We start from the raw sequence: 17036 nt of genomic DNA, 5'->3' as shown, positions 1-17036 counted from the left end.
TTCAGTTAATTTACCTGGTAAAATAAAGTTGAAATAAATTACATAAATGCTCTAATAGTACACGTAAGTTAGTGGTTTATTTATTGTTAGTTACTGTAATGTTGCGCTGATTTATTTTGTTTAATCGTCCAGTCTGTGAAGAGATTCTTTTAGGGTGGCACATGCCCCTGAGGCTATCCCATTGGTGCGCCCCTCCGCAATACCTCTGCGCCCCCCAGTTTGGGAACCACTGCAGTAGCACATCTTAAAACTGAGGCAATCCAAAAGCAAGAGCCAAGAGGAGCCAGCAAACATGTACATATGAAAATGGCTAATGGACAACCCCAAGTTATCAGCAGGAAACAGCTTCCTGCCTTAGTGCTGACCGGTTTCAAACTGGTATGTGCTCAGACCCACCCAGTGGTGAAAATGTTCCCTTATTTTAAGTTACTTTTTTAATCCTTGCCTTAAACTCTGCTTCCGTCACCTGATCCTGTGTGTTCTGTACCTTACAGACAAAGGCCTACAAAGCATATACGAAATAATACCCTATAATTATATTCTACATTAATTGCACTGAAGATCAAGTACAGGTTTTGTCCTCAAACTGCCTCATGGTATAATCACTCTCAGTTAATTTTACCACAAGTCTTATTACTTTTCGAGAGTTACTGACATAAATCTCTAGTAAGCAGGCATGATCAGACAGACTTGGCAGCTTAGTAACAGAATCCCATTTCTCCACAACAAGGAATAGCACCAATGCCAAGTTGTTCCAGTAAACTTGGAATTAACTAGAGGGAAAAAAAAAATTCTGATTCTCCCAGAATCCTGTAGCCAAGAGGCGTCCAGCTTACCAGGAAGAGAAACAAAGTAAGGCAACGGGATACTTTCGCTAATCAATAGTAGCTTTGTCTCCATCTTGTGGTGTTTATATGCATCTACATGGAGTATTTTACTGATGACTAACAGACTATGGCCAGTAAACATGGGACAAAAAGAAAGTTAAAAAAAAAAAAACGTGGGTGAATGTGATGTGACAGAGAAATTAATGTTTTATGCGAGAATCGATAATTCGACAGCGGTTACAGACGTGGCTGCAGAGTGTGTAGGAGAGAGAGTCTGGGCAGACTCACACAGTCACCTAAACCTGTCCTTGTCTGGTTATGCTACTGTGTGTTTGCCTTGTACTCACACACACACCCATAGGGCAACCCAGTATCAGGCACAGCCAGCCAATCTGGGGCCTTGGCTCAACCCGCCAGCCAGAGAGACCTATTTCCTATTCCAAGACTTGTCCTATTTAATGGGCGCGCAGAGCTACAGCCCTCTCAGATCATTCTGACAGGAAGTCCATGAGGAAACCACAAGTGCAAAGAGTTCCTCATTTACTCATAATAATCAAATGCACCTCCCCGATCTGTGGGTCTCAAGGCTGCACAGCGTTCACATTTTGCTCTGTTCCGTAGCTAAGTCCCAAGCTGAATCTCCACAACAGCAAATTGTTAAATGATGCTCGGGTGGGGAGGCCTACCTTCTCCAGCTCGCGAGGGATCCGCAGACACGTGTACACTCTCTCCCTCCGCTCGGTGTACTTCGCCTCATTGTGTTCCAGAAAGTACCCCCGGGTCAGCTCCGCACTAATAAAGCGGACCAGTGAAAGGTCTGCATTCGAGAGAAAGGGAGAAAAAAAAAGATAAACAAAGAGGTGACATCAATGTTAAAACAAAGTCATTCAAAAGCACACAGAACAGTAATGTCCATAAATACAATCCTCAAGGCAGTAAACTCACTGCAAACAGCAGATTACATGGATGCCACAGTTTTTACCATTTTTGCATCACCAACTATTCTAGATTCTTTAACACATCTATAACCCAGTATCCAATAAATCATTCCAAATGAAGAAAATTCAACAGTATGGCAACTTCTGGAATATAAACATTTTAAAAGTAAAGAAAGGAATATCTTATTAATTTTTAAAATTGACAAGGTAATAAACATGTCTTTATTCAACGGGAGAGCAGCAACAAGTTAAACAGGTTTTTACCCCCCATAAATAGTAACGCTTGATGTATACTACAGCAATGGTTTTCAGTACATTGTTTCATTGTATTTTTTTTCAGTTTCTAAATACGTTAACCCTGCATGTTTCAGATATGAATGAACCCTCCTGAGACAGACAGACAGACAGACAGACAGACAGACAGACAGACAGACACACACACACACACACACACACACAACACATTCATAATGTGAAGGTTACTGCTGCAAGTGGATGGTTCTGCTGAGCTCCCGTAAGAAAGGGCACTTAACTGGGGAAAAGCTTTGTTAACATACCTACTTCTAATAATTGGTAGAAAGAGTAAGTCGCTTATGACTAAAACATCAGCTAAACCAGGGTTATTCAACTCACGGTCCTCGAGGTCCGAGCACTGCTGGTTTTCCAGCCTTCCTTTACCTGTCAGTCAGGTGTGAATCCTCTGACCAATCAGAATCAGTAATTATTAAACAACTACCTGGGAGAACTGAAAACAAGGCCTGGATTTGGAATCGAGGTCCAGAGCTGAAGAACCCTGAGCTAAAGAATCAAATGTAGGTTTTTCTGTATGTTAAATAATAGAAATTACATCCATGAAATGAAAAGCGCTACCCACTGTGACACTACTGCCCTTAGTGCTAGGCTTGCACAATATGCAATACTATTATTGACATTGCATTTTATGCACATGCAACTGTCGCATTGCAAAGACCACGAAAGTCTGCTGGGTTCACTTCAAACCCTCAATATGTTGTGCAAAAACATTTTTGGTGAGTCATGGGAAACAAAATTTTGAAAGGTTTGTGATTAAGTAAATGTAAAAAAATTAATTAAAAATAAGTCTAAAGTTTACCGCTTTTGCATGAACTCTCCATGTGCTCTCCGAGACAATCATAATAATTCTCCTCCCTGCTGTCTGATTCACTCATAGATCATGCAGCACGCTCATGAGAAATAAAACAAAAATGAGCGTAGAGCTGAAAAGCGAACAAGAACAGGCCATGAGAAGACATTCGTCTTCCACCGTATAGAAATCTTTCGTATTCCAGAGTGGATGTTGAGCTAAAGGAAGTAACTTGTTGCCACTGCTTTGTGTCTCTTGCCACAACTCATGACAAAACCACCAAGTTATTTCACAGACTTTGTTGGTAGATGAGTTCTGTTTTTCTTAAGTATCGCCTAAACTTTAGATATCGTAATGTGAACTTTAATATCGTTCAGCCCTACTCAAAAACACACAATACACTCACAAAAAACATTATATGCTTATGTAGCATATTATGGAAGATGATGTGGCTATGTGACAGGGCTATAACCTTTGTTTTGGCAGCGATTATTCTGACATAGAGAAATTAAATAAAATAATTGAAATGAAAGTGATGTCGAAGACAAGCTAGGCTACTCCAAAAGGCTAAATAGCACATATCTATGGCTACCCTTGCATTACTGGGAGAGTCCGTCGAACCTGAGTGTCTTTTTTTAAGATGTATTTGCATAGCAGTCGTGCTGTGGTGATAATTTAAGTTTGGTTTTGCAACACTGACAGATAACTTCATTTTCGTTCACTTTTAACGAGAAGTGCTTCTACACAACTGATGCTTTCACTCTTTATCGATGCTTTAATTATCAAGTAATCCACTTTAATCGCGTAATCGTGACAGCTCTACTTCATTTGCTATCTGATGCTGGACACTCTAGGCCATGATCAGCATTTCATCTCTACTATTCTTTTTGCATCTCTTCATTTTGTAGATCCACTGACAGCATGTAGGCCAGCAAGACATAAACTGCAATTCTGTTTGCATCCCAGGGTTCTCCACCTGGAAAACCCTATGCTGTTAGAAAGCACATCAACACCTGTTAGCATAAGCTAGTCTCTCTCCTGTGAAATACCAACTGCTCTGCCAGATGTGTAATTGGCAGTTTCCCCACTGTGGCTTTATGTTGTTACGGAAAATTGAATTATTGAACCCTTAAAGTGCATGTAAACATGTTAGTCCGACTAAAATCGTAATAAATCGAATCTCTCAAAGTTGGACCAAGACACCCAGATAATGCAATTGGGAATCGATTTACTCCTGTATTTATACATTCAATCGGACTCAAACTGGTCTAGGTGCTGTGTGCTGAACTCCTTTTTTGTTTCATAAATACCCCAATATTTATTACAGCAAAATCACATTGCAATATCTGAAAATTTTGCAATACCGGGCTGTCATAGTATACTAAAATACTTTTCTTGTTATGCTATCCTGATCTTGTATCTGTTCTTCAGACCAGATCTCAATTAAAGCTTGTGTTACTTCATTTGTCCATACCCATGCGTGTATACTGGGACAACGACAGTAGTCCGATTAAATGCTGTAGTCAAGCTATAACTGTAGCTCGACTTAGCTGTGCATGTAAACATACCGACTTACTAACGAACCAAAACTAGCAAATCTCCACCATTAACATCATACAATCATACCACCAGGAACAGAAATATCTGACTCCCAAATTGTTTAGGGGAAGTTTCTATTCTTCATGGGATTGTTGTCAGTCTCAACTCCCAGCCTCTTGCTCGAGACCATCACAACTTCATCACAAATGTGTAAATGGTTGGAAATAATGGAAATACTGCTCATCTGATATTATTCCACCATATTTTCTGCTAACTTTTGCACAGTAATTTATTTCTAAATCCTTTATTTTATTATGCTAATACTACAGATTTTACCTCTCTAATGGTGCCTATTCAGTTCTGTCTGACTGGGGTAGCCCTCATTTCCCTTTCTGGTATTACACTGACACCTAAAATGTAACAGATGACTTTCATATCCCATCTCTCATTTGACAGAAACACCATTTTGGTCATATCACTAATAATAGCGGGAGAGTTGTCCCTAATTTACTGAATAAGCAATTGCTACACTTTAAACATTGTTCAAAATCAACAGTACTTTACTCATTTGAAATTTAGCCTAACTGGTCACAGTTGTGGATGATCAAAAGCATAACCATAATACACAAAACAAGTGAAACGTGCTCCCTGCTCATTGCCCTGCCAGTTAAGAGATATAACTAACTTAACTGAAATGCATCATGTTTGCAGAAAGGAGTCTAACGAGAGCAGAGTGACGGAATTTTGTCAGATTGGTACTGAATGCCGGCCAGCCCTGGGAACCAGCATTACTGGGTTAGCTAAGCAGTGCCAAGGACATGAAGTGACAGCAATATTTTAAAATTCTGCAGTCTGATCAATAATCTTGATAAGAATAAAATGTGCTAAACAGATACTCTTTAGCCTCCATGGCATTACAGGTGAAACAGATTAAATCTCACATCAGCTGTGCTGTATTCAGTTTCCTGTACGCAGTGAGTTGCTAATGACATGCTTGGCATGCTCTTTAAATTCAAAATCAACTGTGGTGTGATATGACCCATTGTATTTAATATTAGACTTAATATTTACTCAAAAACAATGCAGAAAGCACCTCATAGCCTGACATCTGCAGTTACATTTCTGGAGAGGTGTGGGTTAAGCTACAGCACAGGCTACAGGACTACAGGGTTACAGGACTACACAGAAGCATAAATCAGTGTTTCCCAACCCGGTCCTTGGGGACCTACAGCCGGCCCATGTTTTTCCTCCCTCCGAGCTCCCTGTCAGACAGTCCACATTTTTGCTCTCTCCCAGCTCCCAGCAAATACCGGGACTGTCTGTGGGTCCCCGAGAACCGGACTGGGGGACACTGCCATAAATCAACCTTGACAATTAGTCAGGCCTTGCAGACTTCAGGCACTTGAATGGCTGCCTGAGTTGATGGCATCAGGGAACAGACAGCTCTGTCCCACTGTGTCTGACCCAGATCAGCAAAGGCAGCAGAAGCAAGACCAATGTCAAGCTTTCACTCTCTCTCTCTCACACAGTCACACACACACACCACTGTACGAAGTGTCTGACCTTCAGCAGAAAGTAAAATCAGTACACAGGCACGAACATGAAGGCAATTCTGTGAAATCTCAATCAGCAATGAGGCTCATTCCAATACTGTTAGAGTCAAACGTGAGGATGTAGTTTTTATTTAAGAAAAAAGGCAGCAGCCCATTAGTGCTCTGTCTGTTAGGCAGTTTAAACCTTAACACAAATAAAGGATTTTTAAATATAATTCCAGTAACATGTCTAATATTACAGTGACAGTCAATGAGTCTCTGCTAAAGGTGCAAGCAGAACCTCTGTTGAACTGATGTGAACATGGCAGAAAACAATGTTTGGCTTTCCTCTTTTAAAAAAAGAAACATTCTTTTCCTGTTTGCCAAAACTGGAAATTCCTGACACAACACACTCAGTGCTGCATGATTTCCATTGGCATTACATCATGTCAAAAAAAACACACTTTGTGGGAGTGGGATCCGGGTTTCAGGCATCTCATTTCTGCCAAAGTAGCTGGCTGGAAAAGACGGTTATACAGATGCGATCAACTGGATAGTGGAAACAAATATTTCAAACAAATTAAATACAAAAAATAAATAAGGAGACAGACTAATATTTCCACTTTCAATTGGAAAATCCTTCACAGGTTTTTTGGAATCATTTTTACAGTCATTCGATGCAATATACTGCAGCAATATACCATAATATAGTTCTCTTGCTAAATTCCATCTCAAGTGCCTTTCACCTGCTGAAAAGCAAGCAGACAATAATAGGTTCTTTTTTTTTTGCATGTCCAGCCTCCATAAGAGTCTCTCCCTTCCCATCAGCCACTGTGTCTCTCCTGGAAGGTGTGCCAGTCCACATTCCCTGCCTTGTTTGCTAGTCTGACATCAGTGCGCAGGCATAAGGTCCCTATCCCATTCAGGGAACAACCTGTCCTTCTATTCTGGTTCCTGACATTCGAGTTTACCCCAGAACACCCTAGAAATACAATCCACACCCTAGAAATACAATGAAAACATTTGCTGAAAATCAGACTCATCACATTCTTTATTAATCCACAAACACCACAATAATATCTGGAATTTTATATACCATATGTGTCAAACTGCCTACGGCAACAGCAATAATGAGCTATTATTGTCCGATGCAGTGTGATGAGAGTAGTTTAGTTAAATGCTCAATAAATCAACAAATGAACTAGTAGGACAATGAAATGTTGTTATTATTTCATTTTCTTTTCTGTGTCATTTTCTTATGTTGAACTGCTTCTGAAATGCAAATTGACCTGTTCAGTTTCAGAAAATGACCAGGAAATTCTCAGACTTTTTCACCCACATTAAACTCCAAAGTGGTGTAGACTTAAGCTCTTGTCAGAGAATAAACCATCACACAAAACAAGTTCTAATCCTAACCTAAGCCAAGCTAACTTTTTAAGTGCCAGAATAATAACAAAAATAAAAACAAGGCCCACCATTGTAAATCACAATAATAATAATCTTTCTTCATGAAAGTTTTTCGGATTCTGCTAAAATAAAGGTGAACAGTCGGTCAGTTTAAATAAACATTACCCTTCCCACAAAGTGAATAATTATTCTGATATATCCTGACTTGCAATGTTTGTCTTTAAAAAATTATCAGACAAGTGTGGGGACACATAAAAATGCAGCTCATACACCAATCACGTGTATTCACCATGTGTTGGCTTTCACCTTAATAACCAACTGCCAGTAAATATGCTCCTATGCATGAGATAGAAAGTAATATTACACTAAACCATGCTCTCTCAATGCAAAATCCAGACAACTACTTCTGAATTAATGCACGACCAAATCTGTCTTAAACATAATGGATGCTTTCCTGATTTTAAATATTCTAAATATTTCCTAATTTTAAATATTCAGCTATTGCAGGTACATGCATATTAAGATGTTAAGAACGCAATTAGATACATTAGGAACTATGCAATTATATAAAAAAAAATTAAAAATCATACTTCTCACATCAAGTTTGCAAGACTGATATTATATCAGTTAAAGGACGTGTGCGTGAATCAGAGCTCGTCTGGTCACTTGTATGCAGTAAGACAGCAAGCCGGACCTAAATATCTCCTGGGATAAAGCCATTTTACAAACAACACCCTTCGACTTCTGCTATGTTCCAGAATTAATGAGAAGGTTCTATCAGCACACAGATTTTTAATTACTTCCTTATATTTCGTTATATGACTGCAACATAACAGGATACTGTTATGTAAAACGGACATGAATTTTCACAATATGTTTATATTTCCGTTTGCATGATGGTCTTTATGTGACCATCATGCAGTATGGTCTTTATGTGACCCTTTATGATCCCTAACCAGGGCCAGTCAATCCAATTGTCGACATAGGTGCCCGTCTAAGCAGCCAACTTATGACGGGGCGCCGACTTGCCAGCCAGTTTCACTTTGCCTCGGTCTGGGGGGCGCTGGCAATGATGCTCGCCTAGGGCGCCACATCGTTTAGGACCAGTACATTCCTAACAACCGCATATTTTGCAAACCCGGGGCGAGGACCATAAAAGTGGATAAATCTGGCTTACTAGAGTGATCATGGTAAGGAAAACGTTAGACTTTTTTCTCATTTCCCTTGTTTTTTGTTTTTTTTTAACAGATCGTTTCCCGTTAGGCAAACATACAGATTCGACCAACTAACCTGGATATTAATGGCAGTGTGCCTGCAGCTACAGACAAGCCAGGTAAATTATGCTCGAAACTACAGGAAAACACTAACTTTGATGCAAATAAGTTTATAACAGAATATTTCACATCTGTTATTCCCCAGAGCCGTAATCAGCAGCCCGAAAACAGACGGCAATGCCCAGCGTCAATGTCAGCTAGGGACACGGTGCTTCGATCCCTTTCGCCTTTATCGCATGACTAACAAAACGGGTCCGGAGTGAACGAGTCAAAGACACGTAAACTTAGCACAGTCTTTCGTAAAACAATTCAATTTGCATATTTCATATCAATTTAATATTCCAGCAGCCGTTCAGAAATATCCGCTGCTTTTATAGCAAAGCTAAATGAGGTCCACCGTTAAGGAGCCCGCTCTATTCTTCCATAGGCGCCAGTTATTAGTTAGCTATGCAAATTTTCATTTATTTTCCTATTTACTTCACGAGTCTTCTTCAAAGCATACGGGTCATAATAGGTATATGGCGGAAATATAAAAGTATGCTTTCTAATACCTCTAAAAATCCTTTGCATCGCTCATGTCGGTAGCTGTCAGATGTAACTAGCTAACTGACGTTTGCTATACTGTCACTGAGAGTTAGCATTCCTACTCACCTGAGAGATTCCTCTGTTTGTCCCTTTTGCCAGTGTTTCTTTCATAAAATCCCAGGGTTTCTGTTACCTCCAATGTGCTTCTGTGTTTCTCGGGCCGTAATTTGCTGTTCGTCGCCGGTTTCTCTTTCTCCTTGTCGTTATTTTCCGTCTCCTTTTCCTCCCCGAAGCCAGACGCCACCGAGTCCGCCATCTTCACTCAGTCGCAGCGAGCGATAAACACAAAAACGTCATTGCTCCACACGCACAAACGGAGAACTACATTTCCCATGATGCTCATCATTTTTAAACACATAACCGAAAATGATACTTCACCAGATCTGTAATTATGTGTAACTGCTCAGAAACAAAGATTGCACAAGTCACCTAAGAAGCTGTGAAAGTAGTACGTCACTTAAGCCTGAATCTAAGATTAAAAAAACTCATTATCACTGTTAAACATAAAGTCTAATAAAAACATCCTAAACCCGAAATATTACCTACAAAACATTATTCTTATGTGCTATTTCCGAGATTTTACAAGCATTACATCTATTAGGGACAATCTAGGAAACATGTACAGTATAATATCTGTAAAAGCTGTAATATTTTCCATTAAAAGATGATTAGTCATTAAAAGATGATTATTGTTGATGTTTTTCGAGTTATTTTCCAATCAAATGGAAAATAAGGGAACAATTGTAAACACACCTTATTTTGATTAACAATAACAGGCTGTAATTCTGGGTGTAAATCTGTAATTAATAAATAGGCTAAAATTGAATTAGTCATGTTTTATGCCATACATTTAGAGGGTGGATATATAATGTAAATGGCACATGATAAAAACATTAATTACAGTTACAAGCACAGCTACAAAGGTGATTCACATTAGGTTAATTAAATGTCAATTAGCTATATTTGTTAGCTGTAAAAGAGGTCTGGCTATTAGATATATGAGTTAAAGTCCCAAAGATATTCCCCAATTAGTCAGTGCATCAACCACAATAACTGCAAAATTGTTTAATGTGTCAATGGGAGCAATGTCAGAAATCGCAGCGGAGAGCATAGGCCTGCCAAAGCCAAATGATCGTCACAAGTCAAACCTCACTGACAGGGATATACAAAAACTTAACAGGATAGTTGGTAAATAGTGCAAAAACACAGGCTCATAAACGAGCAGCACCTCTGTGACCCTACAAAAAGCAGCATGTTATGAGTTTCATGAAAGTGAAGTTTATGGCATTCCCTCACCAAGGGATGCCTTCTGCTGACAGTGTCTGCCAGTCTCTTGGGAGTCATTAAGACAAGTGATTGCTCTGTCGTTTTAGGGTCAAAGAATACGGGGCCATTTTACAGGACCCTATTCCCATAAATTCAGGTTACTATCAATAACACATAGTACTGCTTAGTACGCAAACAGTTCACCATTCTGTGTTTAGCTTGCTGGGTGCAGACGTGGCTCAGGGTTTGAATGTCTCCTCTGGTGTGTGTGTGTGTGTGTGTGTGTGTGTGTGTGTGTGTGCAGTGTGCAATGTGCATGCTCTCCCTGTGTCACATGACCTTCCTCCCAGTCCCAAGATGTGGAGTTAGAATATAGATATTTTATTAATCCCTGTGGGGAAGTTCTCTTCGTCCCATCTTGCTCTCCATGAGACACACATGCAGGTGAGAGCAAACTTGGTGCTCAGAGCACCAGGGGGATACTAGAGAGCCCATGGACATGTGACTTTGTGACCTTCTCATAGGAGGCACTGAGCTGTTGAACCTCATATCACCCAACCTCACTGAAGTCTGTAATTGCTAGTAGTGTATCATTTTGCGCACATGTGCCATTTGATGGACTTGCAACCCGTCCAGGGTGTATCCCAGTCATGTCGCCTGGGATAATGGCCAGTCCCTTGAATTCCCGGGAAAATAGCTGGATGGCTGTTTAGCGTCTTGCTTTCATTGCCACTAGATGGCAGTATAGTACAATATAACAAATTAAATTCTTGAAACTGTTCTCAGATTAGTTTGAAGAAAAGAAAAAAAAAACACTCAGGCTTTCTGTCTCCGGAATACAGCATTGATACATTGTGGAATAAAGTCAGTCATTTTAGATAAGACTTTTGTTTAATAGAGATGAAAATCGCTGTTCTTAAACCGCCGTGCTGGGCCTTCGCAAACCTTGGGGACATCAAGCCATTATGGGCCTTTGTTTAATTTTGGGGTCTGATTCAAATGACTGACTACTCATCAAGTCCTCTTAAGCCAGTCCAATCAGGGGTGTTGGTGGTGGAACAGAACGAAAAAGGAGGATAAAAAAGAGAGGTCAGGGAATCCTTAATCCAGACAGGCCAACTAATGCTCCGTGGATTTTAGGTCTGAATAACTGGAGGAATGTGGTAACTGCCAGTACAATCCTTCATGTACACTGACTGTATAATTAAACAAACTAGACTAGCTGAGCTCAGTGTCCTAAAAATGCACCAAACTCTGCAGGCAGTACGCTTAAGGTTCTTGGATCATGCTCCTCGCTTCATAGGTTTAAAGCATGTGCCTCGAGTCTCAGCGATGTTGTCTGCCTTCTATGCAGTGTTTACGTACCGAGGTGACCTACAGTTATCAAATTGCCCGTAGGTGTGAATGGTGTGTGAGAGCGCCCTGCAGGGGGTTGGTGCCCCATTCCGGGTTGTTTGCTGCCTTGTGCCCTGTAGCCCCTGGGATCGGCTCTGGGCCACCGTGACCAGGACAAACAAGTACAGAAAATGGATGCATGGATGGATGGATGCATGCATGGATGTTTATGAGCATCACAATTTATGCAGAATCATCTAATATACAGAACTTAAGAGTTCTGCTATTAATTCGATAGACAAATAATATAGACCGACCATACCATATCATGGTAAATGACGCACATAAAATAGATTTTGGTGATAATAATGTATAAATGACAACAAACAGGTCATACGAACAGGATATGACTTCCTGATTGCAGGTTCAGCAAAGATAGACATCACAGAGTAAATTCCACAAAACGAATGTATATGTGACCAGGCGTGACCAAGAAAGCACCAGTGATGTATCTCTTTTTCTCAGTAAGTACTTTGTCTCTGGCTAGCGAGGTCGAGTGGGCCAGAATTTCTTGGATTCCCAGACATCGCTCCTCGAGGTGTTTAACCAGGCGTTAATCCATCTTAAGCTAAAGCCACGGGTCAGATTTGAATATTAAGGTAAACGAGCCCTTGATAGTAAGAGTGAGTGCGGATCAGAGTGCACTGGTCATGTTTCATTGTGATGAAGACGATTAAAGTGGGAGGCTCAGTGTGTGGAATATTAATTCGCAGTGGCGAATTAATGCACTTTACTGGGGGGGGGGGGGGGGGGGGAGAGACAGATGTAATGCAGAAGTACAGCTGACTCTAATTCTCCCTGACAGTGTGCAATATGCACAGAGACAAAGGTTTTAAAATGGGTGCAAGACATCAAACTAGCAACGCATCTGTAAACAGTGATCAGTAAACATTATTTACTGCGGAAAAGGTTAAAAAAAAACTACACAAAACAATGCTAATATACGCTAAAAACTGTTAGGTTTCTGTTACAGGGTCACTTTAATACTCTTAATCGCTCTATTTTAGTTTGTAACTTGTCAAACAGCCACCCAGTCACGTGGGGCTATCCCAATCTAAGGGTGTATTCCAAACTGCTCTCCCTCGCTAGCAACAAATCGCTAACGAGTGAAATGCTCTACCTAAACTTATTATAAACTCGGAGTGATACCACATGAGGTGGTATAGTTTCTTATAAGACCCCCCAGCAGTGGCCACCACTCAAACCACTCCCAAGGCTTGGGTGCCCCCTGATGGCCTCATATAGCTCCAGCAGTAAGTCCTGCTAACCAGTTAGCTGGCTACAATGTTCCTTACTGTGCTCACTAGCTATTCAAATACATTTTGAGACATCTGAGGCAGGGGCTACGTGACTTCTTTGATCAGGGCACCTGAAACAGCAAACCTGTAAACTAAAGAAACACATTGTCGATGGTATTTTAATTGTAAATAGAGTCAGTTTGGGTTCATGTGTTTCAGATTCTTTTACCTCGTGCTAGCCTGAGTATAAATACATATGTAGATTGTGATTACAGGACATTCTGAAAAATCTCACGAAAAGCATCTTGTTTGTTTTTTATATGTTTGTTTGTTCTTTGTTGTTCTTCATTGGTGCTCTGTAGATTCGTTATACACGGTATAATGACAATAAAAGGTTTCTAATTCAAATTTTTTTTTGAATGGATAAACAAACCTGTCAAATGTAATTGTACAAAGTGATAGTTAAGTAGTGGTGGTGGCACTGTGGCTTAGTTGGTTAAAGTGCCTGTCTCGTAAACAGGAGATCCTGGGTTCAAATCCCAGCGGTGCCTTAGGATGACCTTAAATGCTCTCCTGAGTGTGTAGCCATTATTTTGGCTGGTGTGTGTCTCTTGCCCATGATCCACAGGTCATCAGTTCAAATTCCATGACCAGCAAAGTAAAGTCACCTTTGGACTTCTGAGCAAAGACCTTAACCCCAACTTATCCAAGGGCACTGGATTCTGCCTGATACTGGGCTCTAACCCCAAAACCAGTACATATTTCTGCACGTCTCATAGGAGAGCAAGATGATATATGTAAAAACTATACAATTTCCCCATGCAGATGAATAAATTACTACTATTTTATTCTACTTCTTAATTTTAGTGAATCATATGGGAGAAATAACTTGGTGAACCGTGTAGGGTTAGCATGGTTTATTGGCACACAAAATGGCAAAGCATACGTAAAATACATCAGAGATGACATACATATTTGCTAATATTTTACATGTTGTGTTGAACAATATCAATACGGGGACCAAACAAATTCAGAAATGTTCTTCCTTTCTTATAAATGCACACATAAATACACAGTTATAAAAAGAGGACAGCTGAGGCCAGGGTTAATGACAATTAGGATCAAAGAAACACCAGAGTCAATTTAAGTACAATAAAAACACGAAAAGCCCGCACATTCTCTAAGAAATGGGTTCAATGGCTTTAAGATGTCTGATTCATTAGCTTATTTACAAAGCTTTGACCTTTGAATGGCGTTCCCAACCTGAAAAACATACCATACTGGACACGAGTATCAGAAAATAGTACTTATAAAAAACAAATGCATTGTTGTCTGTGATTTAACCAAAAAAAACCCAGATATCTAAGACTGACCTTGTGAGTAATGTTCATGCATTTAAATGGCACATCCAGTGATATGTTTTAATTCCTCTGACATGCATTGGCTCTCTGGCAATAGTGGGACTGTTGCCATATATTTGGAGACAGTGTGGAAGAGATGGTGTCGATGACAGGCACATGGCTGGATCAGTGCTCTAGGGCAGCCCCAGTAATGAAGGGGCTGGAAAGCATGTGCACCAACATGCAGACTGTGCACAGAGACAGGCTAGGTGTCTAACACCAGGTCTCAGTCTGGGGTTTGGATCAGACGCTGCAGCAGGGCTGAGGGAGGAACACATGACGCAGTGTGTTTCACGGTGGCGTGCAGAGCATCCTAAGTATGGTCACACTGTCATGCACTGACTTTTTTTTTCGGATGCTGAAGGAACTATACACAGAAAACCATTAAAACGGTGTTTCTCAATCCGGTCCTCGGGGAACCCCAAGACAGTCCACGTTTTGTCTGCTCCCTACCAGTCCCTGGTAGAGCAAACATGTAGACTGTCTGGCAGGGAGCTGGGAGGAGCAAAAACATGGACCGCATGGAGGTCCCTGAGGAGCGGGTTCAGAAGCACTGTTTTAAAATATATTTTGGAAAATATATAAATATTCTCAAAAAAAAAAAACAGAGAGAAAATATACAGGCCCCAGACTGATAATGAGCTCAGTAGTTCAACATGGAGCAGAACTCAAGCAGATGAAGGAGGATTTGGGAAATATAAGGGGAGAAATGAACAAACTGGGGACTACAAATCACTCCCACACAGCTGGTGAGAAGCATACTTCACACAGAACAGCCTTACGAGTCCCTGCTCCAAATTCACTGTACTGGAACATCCATCTGATGCAAAGTCACATAACAAACACCAACCACACAAACTCAAAAATCTTCAAACATCCACTTCTATTTTCTCCATTTGCTGTTCGATATACGAGTGCACCCAAGACTGGAAGTTGTTTTTGGATCCATAACAATGACAATAATAAAAAAAAAAACAGATAATATGAGCATTATACATGCCGTGCTATTGAAAGTCACTGGAGTCCTCAGCGATTTTTTTTTAATGGGAAAACTTTGGTTTGCAAAATGTAACTTGGGAAGAGTGGCTTTCAGAGAGCTTTGACCTTAACCCAAAACTACGTTTCAAGGATTAACAAGATCACAAGAACAGGGGATGACAGAGGGGCCTTTTAGAATCACCAGTCAGAGCATCCCAGTGGAATAGTGGGGCTACTAAAAATGATCAGAAAGAGTTTAGTGAGGCATCAAAGTAAGCAGGAAGTAAAGCCAAAGAAGGACACACCATGCCCAAATTAAGACTTTTGGTATTTACACATAATCATACGTAAATGACTATGGCAAAACCTCATCAAACAAAATCAAAAAGTTCAGATTTTTAAGTGTTTTGTCCAGTGTGTTATTCAGTTTGGGAGTCAATATCTTAAAAGACTACTTCACATAATCAGAGTTTCTAAAACTATAGAAATAACTCGGAGCTTCATATTCAGCATCATTTTCTCACTCACACGTAATTTACAACCTGATAGTAACAGGTAGGCTTGATGACGAGGGCTAAAAGAAACAAACAAACGCGAAAGAAAAGTAACTGGTTCGTAGAAAACAAGTGCAGTGCTTTAAAAGGCAACTCCAGACAAAAAAAACAATCTCAAAGCAGATGGAGGAACGTAACAAAAGATGAGTCACTTTTGTTTGTTTTGGAATAAAAGATTTGCTTTGCAATGCAAACGCAAATATGCTGAAACAAATGCGGCGTTCTCAAACTCATCGTTTTCAAACTTCCCATCCGGGTTAAAGCAAACTCGTGGGTAGATCCCTTTAAAAGTCACAGACTGCCAGACAGGAGCCTTTAAAGCTTTTTTTATTCTTTTTAAATTCGTCAGAGATAGTGAGGCCGGTGTTGATCAGCAAGTCTTGTGTTGGCCAGACCATCCAGACTGCTGGTTCCTGCTGGTAACAAGGGAGGCAATCAGGTGGCCTCAGGTATATATGTATAGCGTTTTGTTCTTGTTCCAGCACACGTGCATGTGTGTACGCAAGAAATTGTTTTGTAGCATTTATATTGAGGTTTCTCCTCGCTCTGCTCCAGGGAGAGGACAAAAATAATAGCTGGTAAGTGCTGGCTGCTGCCCCCTTGTGTCTGGGATGGGTACTGCACCTTGGGAGCCCACCGAGTGCAGCATGAGGTCAGAGGGCATGGCCATGGCCTTACTGCGAGGGTTGGGCCGCCGTGGTCTCCGGTTTGGTGTCCTGCCCGCTGGGGGGTTTGCTGCTCCAGGGGCTGTTGTTGCCAAGCGCTGGGGAGCCACTGAAGTCATCCTCGTCGTCGATGCCGTTGGCTGCGTCATACTGCGTGTTCTCCAGCCGCGTGATCAGCCGCTCGTCCTCGTCTCCGAACTCCCCGCCCATCAATGTGGGCTCTCCGACTACCATCACATCCTGCCGACAGAGTGATAGGGGCGGCATGAATGCGTCGCTGGGAGCCAATGGGGGCCAAGCTACGTGAAAAGCTATCAGCCAATCAGACGGCAGCTC

General features: G+C 40.9%; 2 protein-coding genes and 1 non-coding gene across 10 annotated transcripts in view; 1 reads left to right on the top strand and 2 right to left on the bottom strand.

Moving 5' to 3' along the window:
* The window catches only part of tapt1b (transmembrane anterior posterior transformation 1b), a 31216-nt gene extending 21723 nt beyond the window's left edge, over nucleotides 1-9493 (bottom strand). The window contains exons 1-2 of one of the 2 annotated variants that reach the window (XM_023799322.2): nucleotides 9271-9493; nucleotides 1514-1644 (exon numbers count right to left, since the gene is read on the bottom strand). In XM_023799322.2, coding sequence (XP_023655090.1) covers nucleotides 1514-1644; nucleotides 9271-9460 — 321 coding nt within the window. In that variant the 5' untranslated portion in view covers nucleotides 9461-9493. The remainder of the gene's footprint in view (nucleotides 1-1513; nucleotides 1645-9270) is intronic. The other variant, XM_023799323.2, reaches the window with a different exon arrangement.
* A 4087-nt stretch (nucleotides 9494-13580) lies between these two features.
* trnat-cgu (transfer RNA threonine (anticodon CGU)) lies at nucleotides 13581-13654 on the top strand. Its single transcript has one exon. It is a non-coding gene; the product is annotated as a tRNA-Thr (tRNA).
* A 351-nt stretch (nucleotides 13655-14005) lies between these two features.
* Nucleotides 14006-17036, bottom strand: part of LOC111837360 (LIM domain-binding protein 2) — a 58694-nt gene continuing 55663 nt past the window's right edge. For 6 of the 7 annotated variants that reach the window (XM_023799376.2, XM_023799378.2, XM_023799377.2 and 3 more), the window contains one exon: nucleotides 14006-16940. In XM_023799376.2, coding sequence (XP_023655144.1) covers nucleotides 16710-16940 — 231 coding nt within the window. In that variant the 3' untranslated portion in view covers nucleotides 14006-16709. The remainder of the gene's footprint in view (nucleotides 16941-17036) is intronic. The other variant, XM_072706963.1, reaches the window with a different exon arrangement.

Source organism: Paramormyrops kingsleyae, chromosome 25 (assembly GCF_048594095.1).
Source record: "Paramormyrops kingsleyae isolate MSU_618 chromosome 25, PKINGS_0.4, whole genome shotgun sequence".
NCBI lineage: Eukaryota > Metazoa > Chordata > Actinopteri > Osteoglossiformes > Mormyridae > Paramormyrops > Paramormyrops kingsleyae.
Note: the sequence above shows the minus strand (reverse complement) of the source record. Positions and strands in the feature narration are given on the sequence as shown.